General features: G+C 42.9%; 1 protein-coding gene across 2 annotated transcripts in view; it reads left to right on the top strand.

Moving 5' to 3' along the window:
- The window catches only part of LOC136878770 (synaptic vesicle glycoprotein 2B), a 45,879-nt gene extending 27,377 nt beyond the window's left edge, over positions 1–18,502 (top strand). For both annotated transcript variants that reach the window (XM_067152238.2, XM_067152246.2), the window contains exons 6-9: positions 2,939–3,138; positions 6,193–6,452; positions 9,091–9,378; positions 14,583–18,502. In XM_067152238.2, the coding sequence (XP_067008339.2) occupies positions 2,939–3,138; positions 6,193–6,452; positions 9,091–9,378; positions 14,583–14,638 (804 nt within the window). In that variant the 3' untranslated portion in view covers positions 14,639–18,502. The remainder of the gene's footprint in view (positions 1–2,938; positions 3,139–6,192; positions 6,453–9,090; positions 9,379–14,582) is intronic.
- Positions 18,503–18,859: the final 357 nt, after the last annotated feature.

Below are 18,859 nucleotides of genomic sequence, written 5' to 3'. Positions count from 1 at the left end.
GGAAACCACAGAAACCATATTCAGGGCTGTCGACAGTGGGGTTCGAACCCACTATCTCCCGAATACTTGATACTCTCCGCACTTAAGCTACTAGAGCTATCGAGCTCGATGAGAACGGACAGTAAGGATGGTATAAAAAGTATGAGGGAAGTGGAACTGCTGGCAGCAGTGGTGGCAGTTCTATTAATCATTGGGGACGTGGAAATGAATCCAGGCCCTGGTCCAGGTGACGCCATCGGTTGAGTTGATGTTGAAGCGATTAACGAGGTGGTTAAAGAGGCTTTCCAAATGGACCAAGTTAAGGAAATGATAAGGGACCAGTCGAAGGAGATAAATGATATGAAGAGGTGGATACAAGAAAAAATGGGAGAGACGACGTCGGAGGTGGAAAGTAATGTGGAAAAACTAGTGATATTAAGAAAGAAGGTGAAAAATTTAGAGGAGGAGTTGTGTAAGATGAAGAGAAATGAAGTAAATAATAGTCAGGAACGTTCGAGGAAATGCATCTTTGTTTATGGTGTTCAAGACGGAGCGAAAGAGAATAAAGTGGATTTTGTGTATAAAGTGGTGGAGGTGATCGAAAATAAAATGATTAACTTCAGTAAAGTGGACATTGACGATGTGAAAAGAGTAGGAAAAGTGAAAGGCATAGGCCAATAAAGGCCGGGTTATTATCTACCTTAATGGGCGATATTGTGGCGAGAAACGCAAGGAATTTACAAGGTGAGAAAGTGAGGGCGAGAAGATACATGGAGAGTGAAGGAAGTAAAAGAATTAGAATTTTAAGGAAGCACTTAGTGGCAGGTGGGACTCAAAGACTGAGAGCATACATCAGGGACCAACAACTGGTGGTGGGGAATGGAAGATGGACTAGAACGTGGTCAGTGGCTGGTTACAGCAAATAAATGCAAAATATAAACAGGAAAGGTGTCTGGTGATGAGGCAGAGTGAAAGGAACGTGGCAGAGCGGACGGATGGCTATGGCAAGGCACGAAGCTGCAGCACGGGAGAGGATAAAGTCCAGGACAGCGCAAGTGCAGATACGAGAGGTCAGCAGTCACAAGTGGTAGGGGAAAGTGATGAATCGGCGAGTGTTGTGGGAGGCGTCTAGGTACATGGAAGAGTACAGGGAGAACGAGAAAAACATAAAAAGAAGTGAGGTATTAGGTAGAGAAAGAAGATTGAATTTAAAAGATCTGTGGGAAAAAATAAAGGTCAGGAGTAAAAAAAGGATAAAGAGTGTCCTAAAATTCCTAAAAACATGGAATGAAAGTGGAAAGGGAGAGTGCGATAATAACAAGAAGTAAATCAAGCAATGTGGCAGAGGGGGGTAAAAATAAGAGAGGAAGGGGAGAGGCTGGTGAAGGGACCATATAACTAGATTGGAAGATAAGTTTTGTAAACATTGAAGACTTGTTAATTAAGTAAGATGGGGAACAAGAAAGTGATACATTTAATAGAGAGTTTCGATATTACGGCCTTATTAGAGACGTGGTTAGAAATAGGGAAATTGTTAACGTGAAGGGAGTTTGTGGTTAAGAATAAAACAAAAAAGAAAGAGGGGGTGAGGGTTAGGAATCCAGGGGGTGTAGCGGTTTTAATGAAGGAAGGAATTAGTGAATTGATTGATGACATTGATAATGAGATGGAGGAGGTGGTTTGCATCAGTTTTAATTTGGGGAGGGAGAGAAGATGGTATGTTGGCCTTCCTATATAATCATCCTAAGGTTCACCGTACGCTAATGAATTTTTTAGAAACTATTATCGGAAATATGAAGAAGACAGGATGTTTTTGTCAGGTGACTGGAATGCTAGAATAGGCAACTTACGCCCAATATATAGCAAAGAGTTTAGGATGATGATGAGGGGAGTGAAGCGTAGCGAAGATAAAGAAAGAAATAGTTATGGGTTAAAATGGCTGTATATTTTGAATGGATGGTGGTGTGGGGATTGGGAACTGACCTACATTACATCTCACGGGAGGGTGGGGGTGGGGGGTGTTCGAGACTTGGTAGTTAGTTCGAAGGATATGTTGGATAGAATAAAGAGGTTCGAAATAGGTGACTGGATTGAATCCCATCATGCCCCGATATATGTTAAGCTGGGAAGAAGAGAGAGAGAGAGAGAGAGAGAGAGAGAGGGGAAGAGGAAAGAGGTAGGAGGGACATATAGACGGGTAGAGGCTATATTAAATATAAATGGTCAGAAGAAGTAAAATTGGAATTAGACACTCTTATAGAAAATTACTTGCAAATTATTAAGTCAGGATGTGAGGTAGCTTTAAGTGAGGATAATGTTAATTGGGCGGTGGAGTTAATTGGATACCCAATAATGAGGGTGGCTGAGATAGCTAGTATTAAGAAATAAAGAATGTAGGGGAAGACGGGCGGTGTAATAACGAGTGCAAGGAATTGAGGAAAGTAGTCATGAGGGTTTTTATAGAAAGCACGGAGGGAATGGAAAAAGAGAAGGGTTTTGTAGATTAAGGAAAGACTATAAGGGGTAAAATTGCAGAGAGAAAGAAATTATGGCTGAGGTAGCAAGCAGAGGCTCGTCGGTAGGTGTTTTACAAGCGAAAACTTCACACGTCAGCTAAGCTCTATTGGATTTCGCATACAGGAGGTGGTTCTTTCGAGACCAACCAGATGCAGAGAGTCGTATGAATGAACCGATTGGCTTGAAACCGGTGCATTTTATATTCCTATCAGGATCTCATCCCGTATTTCCAATATCAAAACGAATGACGCATTCCTTCATGTTGCTGCAATTTCCATTTTCCATAAAGCTATATTTTCACACCGTTCAATACGGGAACTGGATACACAAGGAACGGCTGATACCCCAGTTATTAATACTTCCACATTATCAAAACCTATACTTGTAAATATATTAACGATTACAGAAAACTTGATTCTATGTTTAAAATGTTATTCCGCAGATAGAAACTCTTAAGGAGAAGTCCCGTCACAACAGCTCGTGGTCTGTGAACTCACAGAAGAGCTTGCGCAGTATCCGCAGTTTTGGAGATCTACAGAACCTGCTGCGAGAGATCTGGGAGCAAACCAAATCCCTCTGCAGCGCTCCGCATCTGAGGAATACGCTACTGACTTGTTTTATCCAGTTCGGACTCACAAGCAGGTAAGAAAATCTACAAACGCATACGTAAGGTGTTATTTTCGAACTCTGATAGACAAATTCAGTTGTGTATTTCTTATGTACTTCAAGTTTCCGCTGTCGACCAGATGGAGGCTCTGTATTTTTACCAGAGCCTTACCCCACAACCCCCGCTCAAGAGCCTTGGCTGTAGTAGATCCATGTCAATTTTGCTCCGCCTGATGAATTTTCATTAGCATACTATTTGGACGAGGTCTTCTACATCCTAATGCTTTTATTTGAAAGTAACATACTCAGAAGTCCATGGATGACTTCACGGGAATTTTACCGAAGTAGTACTATTTCCTTTTCTTCTTGCTCCAAAGGTTAGTAGCAGAAGCATGTACAAAAGTTGGGTCTGTCTAAAACAAGAGATTTAACTTCGATGAACTACGGCCAAAATAGTAGTCAGAGATGTCATTTACAGGTTTGGTTACATGACACGCTGTTGTCTTTTGTTTATAGTGCGAGACACAATAACCATAAATCCGCCGTGAGAATGTTGCTTAACGTTCTAAACTCCATCATTTTAATTGTTACGGTCTTTCACCTACGATTTGTTTCAGTAATTATAATAGATACACGTCGTCACACATGTGAATTTTGTCACCAGCCAGGTAGTGTTCATACCACTTCATTCTGTTCATTGTCCATTTAGCAATGAATCGATTCAGTGTCTTTCTTTCTTTCTTTTTTCTTTCTTTATTTCTTTCTTTTTTTACTCTTTGTTTTACATCGCACCGACACACAGGTGATATGGCGACGATGAGCGATGGAATAGGAAGGAAACGACCGTGGGCTTAATCCTGTACAGTGTGGAGTCAGTAAGACTTAGCTTTTGCCTGGTGTGAAAACTACGACAAACCATCTTGAATGTTGCCGACAGTAGGGTTTGAACCCACTATCTCCCGAATGATTCAAATTGCGTAACCACTCGCGCAATAGTTCAATATCTTTATAGCATTCATCTTGGTTAACACCTCCGTTTTAAAATGTTGTTTGCGGATTCTAGATACAATTTCACTTATTTATAGAGGCTTTGCGTCGCTGGTTTGCGGATAAAAACGCCTTGATCGCTACTGGAGGACGATAAGTAGCTGATCGTCGATGGGGTTTTCTCTAATTTCTGAAATTAGGGTAATTCAAGATTATCTCGTTTTATGTATAACACAGGAAATGTACGAAAATTACTGCCGAATAATCCCGGGACGCGATTAAGGGCATAAGGTCAATTAAAGTGAGGTTAGTAGCCAGACTTCTAAGCCACAACTTTCATTCAGAGTCAACTGGCAAAGTGGTGGTGATGATTATTGTTTTAAGACAAGTAAAACTAGGCAGTTATCCTCCATTAACACTAATCAGAAGGAATACGAAAACGGAAGTGGGGGTGTGATTATCTGGGGGCTTAGCTGTTCGCTTCACACACACGGAAGGCTGAAGTTCGAATTCCAATCGATTCTGGATCGAAATTTTCATTTCAGCAATCACGTGACGTCAGGAAAGGCATCCGGTCTTAAATTCCCGGCCAAAACCAAAATGAGCCTGCGTGGCTCCAGCGGCTGTAGAAAGCTGAAGGAAGAAGGAAAATGGAAGAGGTCGATACTTGGAAGAATGAAAGCAGCGACAAAATATAGGGAAAGGCCATGAAATGCGTGTCAATGAAATGCGTCGCAAATCTAGTACCGCTGGGGTTGGAAGATTTGACCAAGTGTTGTCGGATAGGAACGATAAAGGTGAGGAACCTGACACAAGTAGGGACCTATGGTCGCTAATCCTCGTTCGCGGTCCCTCTTACGACAGGGAATGTATTCCACTAGCAGGTTGGAGAGGATGAATCCTCCACACACGCACACTCGCTTAGGAAACAAACACACTACCCGCGGCAGAGAGATTGGCTAGAGTGTAAGCGAAATTAAATTTAAGGAGGTTAGGAAGGAAAAGGAAGAAATTGAATTGAAGAAAAAGCACAGAGACTTATCAGGCAACTCGGGGGATACCTTGTTAGTCTGGGTCACCTCCGATGCCAATTCAGCATGTGTAACTGTGAACTGGTACAGCCCTCTTATGAATGAACACACCGAAGTCACGTTAATGGTGTCCCTAGAGTGGGGTCAAATGACGGAAATTAACTAAATAAATCTGCGGCCATTATTTACTAGCCGAGAGTCTCCACGGTCTTCTTCTTAGTCCCAGTAGGGTTTGTCTGCTAGGTCAGGCCTGGCCGCTACGGGAGGGTTGCGACAAGCATGGCAGTCGCCTGGTGCTGATGTAGAGTACGTTGTGCTGTCCGCGCAGAACACCTTCAAATACTGTGTACAAAAATTATAACAACATTTTCGCTCGTATTTAAATAGCACATTGAGTTTACGTAGAAAGTGTGATAATAAAGATCCTTATCGTATAAACGACTTCCCCTCAAATAATTACAAAAATGCGTAAATAGCAGAATTGTTATATTCTTGTGGAAAATGAGACGAGAAAGAGAGAACTTGTGTGTTGAAGTTGGCTACACACTTTAGGTCACGTAGCTGTGAGCTTGCATTTAGGAGATAGTGGATTCGAACCCCACAGTCGGCAGCTCTGAATATGGTATTTCTATGGTTTTCCAGTTTCGGACAAGGAAAATGCTGGGGATGTACCTTAATTAAAACTACGGTCGCTTCCTTCTCATTCCTAGCCCAGTCCTAGCTTTTACTATCCCATCGTCGCCATAAAACCTGTCTCTGTCGATACGACCTAAAACGGATATTTTGAAAACAGCTAGAGAGCTGAGAGAGTTGCGCGCCGGTGCACTGTCTGGCACACTGCTGGCGCGCTGTTGTGCTGGGGGCACCATTTGGGCAGCTCTGTTGTACTGTAGAAGAAGCCTCATTAGACATTGAGCATTAAGGAGACGCTTACCTCATTTACAGCCAGTCCTATGATGTAGCGGTATTGTTCTTTTCTGTGTTGATGGGAGGGGTAAATGATAGTTTTGTATTTCAGCTGCATTGACTTCCAGAAGTACTGAATATTTCAATTTTAGTGTGTTCTGTGCAGCTATTATACGCTGATGGTGTGGTTCCCGGAGCTGTTCACGAGATTTGAAGAGTTTGAGGTTCTCTATCCTGGTCAGACAGCCTCAGTGTGTGAGGTGTCCTCTGTGAAGTTCGCCAACATCACATCAGAAGAAGAACTGTGTTCAGCATCTATAGAGGAGACCGTTTATCTTAATACTTTAATCATCGGGCTGGCTTGTATCCCCACCAGCATCTGGCTACCCTTGTGTGTGCACCGCCTCGGAACCAAGTTCTTCCTGGGTGAGTACGTTCTTCTCTAACTTTAATATACAGTACATGACATAGACAGGAGTACCATCGTAATTCATTCACACTTTTGTTATTTAGGGCAATAGTTTGACAACAGAATTACTAGAAGACTCCTTTTATGTAAATTATAAAGTCTGTTCAGCTCCTTGGCTGTAGGTCAGCGTACTGACTTTCGGTTCATAGGGTCCTGGGTTCGATTCCTAATCATTACTGCGTATGGTTAATTCCTCTGGCTCGGTGACTGTGTATTTGTGATCGTCCTAAAAGGCCTACACCTCCACATGTCCACCACACTACCAACCGTCACAGACATTCCCAATAGTGAATACTCCGAGCGAGTTGGCCGCGCGGTTAGAGTCACGCAGTTGTGAGCTTGCATTCGGGAGAGTTCGAACCAAACTGTCGGAAGCCCTGAAGAAGGTTTTCCGTGGTTTTCTATTTTCCCACCAGGTAAATTCTGGAGCAGTACCTTAATTCATGCCACAGCCACTTTCTCCCTACTCCCCTTTCCTATCCCATCGTCGCCATAAGACCTATCTGTGTCGGTGCGACGTTACACAAATTGTAAAACAAACAAGAAACAAAATACATTTCTCCGTATAAAGCTGGAGCTAAAAAGGGCATCCGGTCGTAAAAACGGGCTAATCAACATGAAGGACCGGTTCTCCTTTCGCTTTCAGGAATGTAGACAAGTAACTGAAGAAGTTGTACAGTTTCTGATAATTAATACTTTCAAATAAAGTTGTTCTTTTACTGAATCGAATTTATTTTGATAACCTATATAGAGTTTATATTATTACAAGCATTATTTATGCTATTATTACAGTGATAATAGTCTATGGTTTACATATTTTACCAAAAGCCAGAAGAGCTAGAACTAGTGTAAAAATCCGTTGACATGATTTAATTGTAATCAAACTCGACAAATATTTAGAATAGCCAATAATAACAGTAACAAATCACATTTAAAATATTAATTAATACCTTCTTTAGCACATTAGATCATCAGATCTACTGTGGCTCATTTAGAGTTCACGCTGATTGTTCGAGGCCGGATTCCCTTCCAGACGTCTCTTGATATTTTAGGAAAAAAATTTACTCCTAAATCAACCGGAATTCAAACCTTGGTCGTCTGGATTGAAATTCAGATTCTAAACCACTGTGCTACTGACGTCCAACCAAATTTAAAACAAAAGCAAACTTGTGGATTTATGTTACTGCTGATATCATGATCATGGCACGAACCTCCTGTTTAACGCGGAATCTGAAACGCCGGGGAACCCATTTTCATTTCAGTTACATACCCCTGTAGTTTTTCGTGACCCTGATACTGTGATCATGGCCACGGAAGCTCCAGTTTTATGAGGAATGCGAACCACAGGTACGTGACATTTCATTTCAAACAGATGTATTGGTCCTAAATCGAACTGCGTGCAATTATTAAGCTAGCTCCCTACACGCTCAAAACACATTGCCTACACATGATGGGCCGCAGGTTTACCGACAGACTTTACACAGGCTGAGTACATAAATGTTCCTGGTCTCTACGTTAAAAAAACAACATCCAGAAGGTGATTTTTTTCTGCTATTTGCTTTACGTCGCACCGACACAGATAAGTCATATGGCGACGATGGGATAGGAAAAGCCTAGGAGTTGGGAGGAAGTGGCCGTGGCCTTAATTAAGGTACTGCCCCAGCATTTGCCTGGTGTGAAAATGGGAAACCACGGAAAACCATCTTCAGGGCTGACGACAGTGGGATTCGAACCCACTATCTCCCGAATGCAAGGAATTTATTAGGCGAATTTTTATTTTTTAGGGTAAGTATATGAACTTTTATATTTGATATTGTTGCACTATGCTTCTAAGTCAGTACGTTCAATTTTATCCTTCCCGTGGTCCGGCGTGTCACAAAGAATAGATTTGGTCCTCTGAGGGTTAACGTATTAAATCACAAGTGGAATGTAGCTTCTTCTGTGGGTCATTGATGCAGTCTAGGCCTACACCTCCGGATCCTAAGAATGCAGGTTCAAAACCAGCAGGAAGTCGAAATTTGAAGGGCGGCAAACGGTCTATTCGATACTCCATGTCGTACGATTTCGGCATGTAAAAGATCTCTGGTGATATGACTGGCGTTTAACTGTCCAAAGTAATTATTAAATACTCAGCCACCGGGCGAGTTGGCCGCGCGCGTAGAGGCGCGCGGCTGTGAGCTTGCATCCGGGAGATAGTAGGTTCGAATCCCACTATCGGCAGCCCTGAAAATGGTTTTCCGTGGTTTCCCATTTTCACACCAGGCAAATGCTGGGGCTGTACCTTAATTAAGGCCACGGCCGCTTCCTTCCAACTTCTAGGCCTTTCCTCTCCCATCGTCGCCATAAGACCTATCTGTGTCGGTGCGACGTAAAGCCCATAGCAAAAAAAAAAAAACAAAATACTCAGGCCTAATCTATCGTCTGGTAAAGTAGAACGTCGAAATTGGCACGCAGGTAGCCTGAAATGCCTGCCCATGGTGGCTGAGGACATACGATTATTATTATTATTATTATTATTATTATTATTATTATTATTATTATTATTATTATTATTATTATTATTATTATTATTATTATTATTATTGTATGTTTCAGTGTTCAGCCTCGTTGTAGCGGGAGGAGTGACGCTGGGGTTCTACTTCGTGCAGAACGCCACTGAGAATCTCATCCTGTCGTGTATCTTCGAAGCTCTCACCAGTCTCGGCATCAGCACGGTCTACTGTGTCATTGTGGATCTATTCCCCACCAACCTGCGGGTCACGGCGGCAGCACTGTCTCTCACGTTCGGTCGAGGGGGCGCTCTACTGGGAAACCTCGTATTCGGCTTCCTCATAGACCTCAACTGTATAGTACCGGTCATCCTCTTCGCTGCTCTTCTAATTGGTGAGTTAATACTTGTTCCTCCTCCTCTTCACTGTTGTTCTTATTTGTGGCTAAACACTTGCACTTCATCAACTACGAGGGCTGTAAATAAAGTTTTTTTTTTTTTTGCCAGTTGCTTTACGTCGCACCGACACAGATAGGTCTTATGGCGACGATGGGACAGGGAAGGGCTAGGAGTGGGAAGGAAGTGGCCGTGGACTTAATTAAGGTACAGCCCCAGCATTTGCCTGGTGTGAAAATAGGAAACCACGGAAAACCATCTTCAGGGCTGCCGACAGTGGGGTTCGAACCTACTATCTCCCGAATACTGGATACTGGCCGCAGCTATCGAGCTCGGTAAAATAAAGTAGACCAAAGCACTCCACACACTCGCAGGAGATCGGGCATGCGCAAATGGGATATGGGAGCGGTCAGGTGGCGCTATTGTCGATGTGAAGTATGCCTTTCACATGCATCCAGTTAGGGTGTGTTGTTGCTGTGTGGCGTTGAAGTGAAGAGTGTCGATCTCACCGCTTTAAATCAAATTTCCAAAATATGATTAGCGTTCGTGGATTGAAATCGAGATTGCCCGTGATTAAAAAAATGCATCATAACATTATCGAGGATTACGTGAAGCCTATGGCGAGAATGTATTACTGAATAGGACGGTTGCACGATTGGTTCAAGGCGTTTCTTGCGGGTCGGAATGAGGCTGTGGATTTGCACCGCACAGGTCGGCCGTCCATTCCTCAAGATCAGATTGATATCGTGAGTGGTCTCGTTTGCGTAGACCATCGATGGACTGTCCGAGAATTATCGGTAAGAGGTTGGTCTTAGTCATCAGGCGGTGTGACACATATTAACGAAATGTCTTAACATGAGGAAAATTATGTGCCGTTGGGTTCCATATCAACTCGCCGACGTACAGAAATGGCACCGGTGTGCACTGGCTGGCATCCACCTGGACAGACGCCGCAACGAAGGAGACGCATTTCAGCGGTATATTGTCGCCATCCATGAGACATGGGCACGAGCCTAAGAGCCGGAATTAAAGCGCCAGTTCAATGAATAGTGTCACCAAGGTTCGCCACGTCCACAGAAATGTCGACAGGAACCCAGCTGGGTGAAACTTATGCTGATTGTAACATACAACTACAAGAGTTTTATTCTTACGCATACTGTGCCTGAGGGTCAGTGAGTACTATTGCCGATATCTGAAGCGGCATCTGCGTCCGGCCATGCGGCGCAGGCGTCCACGTTTATTGCCCTATCGTGTTACATGACAACGCAACTTGTCATGTCGCACGTTGTCATGTAGCAGATAATGCCATGCTCTTATTGCAACAGGAGCATTGGGAGGTCTTGGAATACCCTCCGTACTCACCTGACATGAGTCCTTGTGACTTCGACTCTAAAGTTGAAGGAACTCCTCCGAGGGCGCCGATTTCCTGACGTGCCATCTGTACTCCGCGCAGTAGGGGTACTGTCGCTGTTATCAACAGAGAACGGCTTGCCAACGGTCCCCAGCGGCTTCTCGACATTTCGCATACTTTGCGGGTGCCTATTTTGAAGGAATGCATTTGTACTTGTTAGTTCATTAAAGATAGCATCCTATCAATATTGAAACTACTTTATTTACATCCCTCGTGTACAGTACCAGTGATCCACTTCGCTGCTCTTCTGATTGGTCAGCAAACCTTCGTACATCTAACAGACCTAAACTATACCGGATGATCCACCAGCCCATCATAATACTTCATCGCGGGCAACCAATCCAGCTATATCTTTAAGGAAGTTATCATTCCCCACCTTGAGGGGTTGGGGCGAGCCACCTAGAGGACAACACCCTCTCTCTGGTCAAGAGAACAGATGATATAAAAATGTAGAAAATAGTAAGATGGGAGCATGTTTGTAATTTCAGTACTGCTTGCTTTGCCATACACTACTAAATATGTACCTACCTATATTTCTCAAAGTACCCAGTGAACAGTGTTAAAACTTGGTCAGTGTTTGATCACTATTAATGTGTCACTAAATCAAAATCGTACGAGATACACTCGCACATATATCTATAATATTTATTTCGCTAAAAATAATGCTCTCAGTCAGAGATTACCAGATTAGATTCACGGCCTTGAAACTATGAATGTAGCGACCTGCATGCAGCGCGCGCTGTAACTGTCTCTATTTCGCTTGTGCTATAATGTCCACACACACACGCACGCACACACACACACACACACACATCGTTAATTATCGTTCGGATCTGTTTCAGGTACTAAGAAACTGAAGCAAGTTGACTAGTACGTTATGACGCTGAAATACTGTGTGTTTTTTACATTAGAACACACAACGCAATACAGACAGGTACCCTGCGTGCTACGTGATGGTTGCCAACCTGTTCACCCCTGCTCTGTATAAAAAGAAGTGTCACCAATCTTAAGTAAAGGTCACTTGACTTGTTCAGTGAAGATACACTGGCAGAAAAAGAAATCCTAACACCAAGAAGGCATTAGTTTAGAGGAATGCAATTTAGGGTGAGCAATTGTCTAGGTAACATATTTATTTGACTAAAGTTTCCAAATCACAGGTCTAAGTATGCATGAGAAGACAATTGACATGGTGGTCAAATTAATAGCCGCTGTAGTCGCCATGATAATGAATGCAAGTATGCAATGCAAACGTGCAGACATTGTGTCGTAAAGATGCTCTATGTCATTTTATGGGAAGGAGTCCCTCTCCTGTTTTACTTGGTCAGTCAAATCAGCAACGGTTAATGCTGGTATTGGATGACGCTGGATTTGTCGTCGCACAATGTCCCATGCGTGCTCAATGGGCGACAGGTGTGGTGATCTCGCAGGCGAAGACACTCTGTAGAGCACGTTGGGTGACAGCAGCAGTATGAGGTCAAGCGTCGTCCTGTTGGAAAACACCTTCTTAAATACTGCGAATGACTGGCAGAAAAACCGATCAACCACCAGTTTGACGAACATAGCCGCTGTCAAGGTTTTTGGGATAACGACGAGTGTGCTCCTGATGTCAAAGGAAATCGCTCCCCAGTCCACAAGTCTTGGTGTGTCAACGTCACACGCACCTTCGTTCCAAGCGGTCGCTTGGTCAACCTACGGCAGTCACTGGCATCTCAAGACAGAAACGGCTTTCATCCGAGAACACACCAGATCTCCGGTCCGCTCTTCACTGAGCTGTAGTTTGACACTACTGAAGCCGCAGATCGCAGTGACATGAACACTACAGGACGCCTGACACGGGGCTGTCTATCAAGTGATTGACTGTTTACAGTTCGCTGGGTCACTCTGGTGCCAACTGAGGCTCTAATGGGTGCTGCAGTTGCAGTACGATCCACCACAGCCATGCGGCGAATACGGAGGCCGTGTGCGGCTGGACTCCCGTCTTCTTAAGACAGTGCCTTCCCGTGACAATTGCTGCCAACACCGATGCACTGTGAATACATCCCTCCCAATATTTCGGAAAGAACATCCACCTTCTCGTAGTCCTATTGCACGTCCTCGTTAAAACTCATTGAGCTGCTGACACTGCCTTCTCCATCTCCTTAAAGGCGTGTTTGACTCACACCTACCTCACAACATCAGCACCGGACAATGACTAACGCTCACGAACTTGAATTTGCATTACGTCGCGCAGACACAGGTAGATTTTATGGCAACGAAGGGATAGGAAATGGCTAGGAGTTGGAAGGAAGCGTCCGTTGCCTTAATTAAGGTACAGCCCCAGCATGTGTCTGGTGTGAAATTGTGGAAAACACGGAAAATCCTCTTTAGGATTGGCGACAGTGGGGTTCAAACCCACTATCTTCTGAATGCTCACCAACTACTACCCCTACTACTACTACTACTACTACTACTACTACTAAACAAGTTTTCATCCAGTCCTTGAAGGGGACGGCGGACCTCCCAGACGGTAACGCCGTCTCTCCGGCCAGGGAGATATGATACGGTGAAAGAGAATTTCGGAGAAGATGAGAGGGGTGGCGGCCGTAGCCAATAATAGGAACTGCCGCGGTATTCCCCTTAGTGCAGGAGAATAGACAAACCACGGAAAACCATTCTCAGGACAGCCGACGATATGGACCAGCCCCTCTCCGTCTCCCGAAAACAGAGGCATAGAGCCACGGTGGAGCCGTGGCCACCGTTCCTCTGCTCGGTTGGTCGGTGGGAGTGCTGAGATGTCGGGCCACGGACCGGACCAGTTGTGGCCACTACCTTGCAACCGCCGACCCGCTCACCAAGTGTACAGCGCGTCTGTCAGATGTGCAAACACGCCTCCTGAATTTCGTTTATCTAGCACAACTCCTTTTTGGTGTTGGGATGTCATTTCCTGCCGGTGTAAAATAGATGATGAATACAGATCTACATGTTTCCAAAGTTCCTGCTGGACGAGTTTCAGATGTGCAGGGAAGTAAACAGGGACGTGTTAATAGTGGTAGGACAGGGCATTTCATTTTCCTTAACACGAGGATGAATTACATCATACAATACTGCACAACATTTGTCCGGCTCCTTGGCTGAGTGGTCAGCGTCTTGCCTTTGGTTCAGAAGGCCGCGAGTTCGATATCCGACCGGGCCGGAGATTTTAACTGTGTATGGTTAATTCCTACGGCGTGGGGACTGAGTGTTTGTGTTTCTCCCATCATATTACTCTACAAACCACTGAATACTTCCCTCCACATTGTGTCGGCGTCAAGAAGGGCATCCGGCTGTAAAACCGGGACATATCCACATGTGACCGAGCTCGATAGCAGAAGTCGCTGAAGTGTGGCCAGTAACCAGTATTCGGGAGATAGTGGGTTCGAAACCGACGGTCGACAACCCTGAAGTTAATTTTCTGAGGTTTCCCAATTTGCACCAGCCAAATGCTGGGACTGTAATTTATTGAAGGTCACGGCCGCTTCCTTCCCACTCCTAGCCCTTTCTTGTCCCATCGTCGCCATAAGACCTATGTATGTCGGTGCGACGTAAAGCAACTTGTTAACAAATAATATTAATCAGACCAACATGTATGACACAGTTCGCACCCGTAACCCCACTAGTGTGGGAAAAGCGGTAGAAGTGTATTGAATAACATTTGAATGAATGCAGTATTTAAAACTGTATTATTCAATTTGTACTCTATTATTATTATTATTATTATTATTATTATTATTATTATTATTATTATTATTATTATTATTATTATTTCTGTTTCAGCTAGCGGCATAGCATGCTTCTTCCTGCCCAGTACTGGCAAGACTGAACTGGACTAAAGAGACCATATCTGGCAGCTGAAATGAAAGTATCCAAAACGAAGAATAGAAATGGACTTAACTACGGACCAGAAGAACTTCTGGTTTACCAGCATACCCCGATCTAAAGACGTGAAGTGCTATAGATCATGTGACGTCTGAGTTGCAGATTTGTTTTGAATTCCGATAAAGTGTCTGAGATTTCCATGAGGTTTACTACCTATTCGTTATCAGACACATTCGGATGTCTGGAATTCCAGATGTCTTCCATATTACATGGCTTTATGTTATGGTTATGGCTTGACTGGACAGCATCAACAACGTCATTGTCTGGACGACAATCAGCTGTAACCTGAGGATCTACTGAGATCCATTTATCTGGCCGTGGTAGCTATCCGCAGCGTGGTTTGACAGTGACCCTCACAAGAGCAGCACTTGTAGGAGCGGAGACCGTGCGAGGATCATCACGAATGTCAGGCTTGCATTATCGTGAGCCCACTGCCTACGTTAAGTGAAGATACGTAAACTGAGTCTTCAGAGGAACTCCCAGTCAATCATCACAACAACTAGGAGGGAATATATGATATATGTAAATACATTAACCCCTTGTTTACTGGCTCTGCTGTTTACGGTGTACACTTGCTCGTTGAATGTAAGCTACTGTAATGTTCTCCATTAGGCAAGGTGACACCCCTCCTGTTAGAATACTCTTGTCACCAGAACCACTGATTCAAGTGCAAACCCCAAACTTCATGGTGCAACAGCCCCTAAGGGCCATGGCCTACCAAGCAACTGCTGCTTAGACTGAAGGCCTGTAGATTATGAGACCTCGTGTGATCAGCACGACGAATTCTCTCGGCCGCTCTTGGCTTTCTGAACCGGGGCCGCTATCTCAGCGTCAGGTAGCGCCTCCATTGTAATCACTAGAGTCTGGATTTAAAAGCAGTAAAGGTTAGAATGCAATCTTACTGAGGCGACTAGCACGTGTACTCCAACCGCACAACAGTCCTGCTATGAGATTTGCATAAACGTTAGGGGTACGGCCTATTAGAACGCCTAAAATTTATGTTACTCTTGCTACATTTCGCAACAACGGGCTGGACGACATTTCCTAACAACCAAATTAGTTTGCGTTCTAATCTATTATTGCCTAAAACTCCGAGCCCTAGTAATCACGTAGGGTGAACTGAGCTTGAATGAGCCCTCAGATCCAGGTAAAAGAAATCGCGCGAGTACATTTTGTCTGCTACAGGGGAAAGCGTGTAATCATGGATACGTTTTTGGGCTTAGAAGACGAGAGAGCGGGTACAGATTCTTAGTAGCCTCTTACGACATGCAGGAGTACGTATACTGCATCCTTTGACTCTACTTACAGTAGAGACAAAGAGTTCCGTTAAATCGAAAGAAAAAATTAGTGTATCCAGAAAAGGGTAAAGCTCATGAAATGTGGGGAAAAATGAAAGACATTCTACACCTCGTAAATGTTTATTATTATTATTATTATTATTATTATTATTATTATTATTATTATTATTATTATTATTATTATTATTATTATTATTAATAGGCAGCCCTGTGGTGTAGAGGTAGTGTGCTTTGCTCTTATTCCAAGGCCCTGGGTTCATTTTCCAGCCTTTAATTTTTTCCTCAAGTTCCATGAACTTTACATCAGATCAGATCAATGCACACCAACCTATAAACGTAATTTAATAATTCCAAGTTGGTTTTGAAGTACTGTACTTTATTCTTATCAAGATCAAAGTTGTCGAAAATGTTGATATCTTTAATGGTTTAATGCTTTTCCTGGGAAACTTATCTTGTAAAAGAATTAAATCGACGTTAGTGTGATATTTTTCACCCAAAACGTAAGTTAGAGCTACCTTAAGCTAGATTAGTACCTTCACGTGTTTTAATATATACTTCGTCAAAATGAAATGGCTACCTCGCATTTTTATTTATTAGTTGCGCTAAGTAACTGGCATGGTCTAACGGCTAAGATATTATCCTCCTTACTTGAAGAAACGTGGCTGAGAATTAAGTTACCCGGTTATTTCCATCATCCAACTCAGAAGGCCTTTTGACCAAATGAAAACAACCATCATGTCAGGGTTTACTACATGTAACAAAATCATAATGGGAGACAGTGCTATTCTCTTTTGAGGATCGGTGATCAGTTTCTAAGACGTCAGTCCTTTTTCTGTATCAAATCTTCACACACTATTATGATTTGTTAGGAGAGATAGCCTATGCCAAAGACACTTTCTTTGCGTCCACTGTGGCCTGTGAGGCGCTCGTGAGTGTATTAAACTAAATGCATTCAGAGAGGATTGTGACCGAGCTCGATGGCTGCAGTCGCTTAAGTGCGGCCAGTATCCACTATTGGGAAGATAGTGGGTTTGAACCCCACTGTCGGCAGCCCTGAAAATGGATTTCCGTAGTTTCATATTTTCATACCAGACAAATGCTGGGGTTGTACCTTAATTAAGGCCACGGTCATTTCCTTCCCACTCCCAGCCCTTTCCTATCCTATCGTCGCCGTGAGACTTATCTGTGTCGGTGAAACGTAAAGCAACTTGTAAAAATAAAAGATTGTGGAGCGGCGGGGCTAAAACTTCAATATATATGAACTCTTTTTCACTTCATCGTAGACCTTAGAAAAACATACTGTTAATCGTCGCTCATTCCTTGAACTTTTCTAGCAGGGAATCGCATATACATTCTTAACTATGTTCACACTGTAAATAACACAGCCAGTAAACACAGATAGTATCACAAAATTCTATGTATGTTCATTAATCCCAACTTATTTCTTGTAAACAGCACAGAAATTACACTCAAGCAGTGAATATCTGAAATGTACAGTGCATTGTGATAATGACGGTAGAGCAGGGCGTCTGTATCGTTTCCATACATTATTTGTGGATAATGTTACAAGAGTTTTGCATTCAAGTATCATCTTAATGTATGTTTGGAGATTTGATGGTGATAGTACAATAAGACTCTCCTTACAGTGTTGTTCCAATCCCATGCATATGATATCAGTTTATTTCTTTACAACTGTGTATGCGACAAGATAGTTTGGAATACTCTGAATAACTGGAGGGGTCAAGTCAAAAACCAACGAAGTGCCAGAATGATTAAATTTGATTTTTCATCCAAAAGGTACGCTAACATTCAAGGCTAATATTATGATGGGGAGGGCCCGATGCCAATTCTGGAGGCAATATGACTCCTTCATGGATGGCAATACAGTTATCTCCAACAAATTGTTTTCCTCAAATACCAGGTTAAGTGCCATCTTCAAGCGTTATTTATTTTTACTTTTCATATGAATAGTATGGATCCAGAGCAATAAAGTAAGAGGAGGAAAGGCGAAGGCTCAATTAGAAATGAGAAGTGAAGATTTATTGGGTTGAATTGCAGAACACTGATTTAATTCCTGGGTGACAAGTACCGTACAAGCATTTATGAATTAAGTGTAATCATTATGAAAAGAAGATAAAGACAATATATCTTGTATGTGAAGATTTTCGGGGCGTGATTAGCGTAAAGGATTAGCTGCTGGGCTTTCAGCCGGACGGCTGAGGTCCGATTCCCAGTCAATCGCGTGTTGTCAAGAAGATCATCATCCGACTCTAAACCCCCCGGACAAAACGTGCATTGAGTCAGATGACTCCAGAGAACCTATAGATACCTGGGATAAGCTGAAAAATATTTGTATATTTACGCATACGTTGCTTTAGAATCTCATATCTTGTTCTTATTAAATAAAAACTAAAATGTTTAATTGGAATGCAATATATCTGCTATTTCAGTAAGATTTCTAAAAGTTTAAAAACAGTTATCTGAATTTATATTGGCACCTGACAGTTTTTGTATCAACAAGTTAGAAAAATCCATGTTCTCTTCTTTTCACGATTGCTGTGTTTCACACGCTTGTAAAACTGACCTATTAATAAACAATCCTTTATATCTCACTTAATGCATTCGTTATGAATCAAACTTTTGCTCACTTCTTTCAAACACATCTGAAAAGTAAGAAAGTTATTTAGTTTTTCTGGCAAACTGAGAGATGACACTTTGTTGGTTTTTGAGTTGACTCCTTAAATTAGACTTTTCCCTATTAGTATATTGGAAGGATGGGATTGAAGTATTCTACTTGTTCCTACACTGAAGAATTATGATGATATGTTTAGTGATAGTTAAAAAAGAAAGGTTTTACGGACATGTGTTTGTGATTGT

Source organism: Anabrus simplex, chromosome 1, assembly GCF_040414725.1.
Source record: "Anabrus simplex isolate iqAnaSimp1 chromosome 1, ASM4041472v1, whole genome shotgun sequence".
NCBI lineage: Eukaryota > Metazoa > Arthropoda > Insecta > Orthoptera > Tettigoniidae > Anabrus > Anabrus simplex.
The sequence above is the reverse complement of the archived record's forward strand: the minus strand, read 5'-3'. Positions and strand labels throughout refer to the sequence as shown.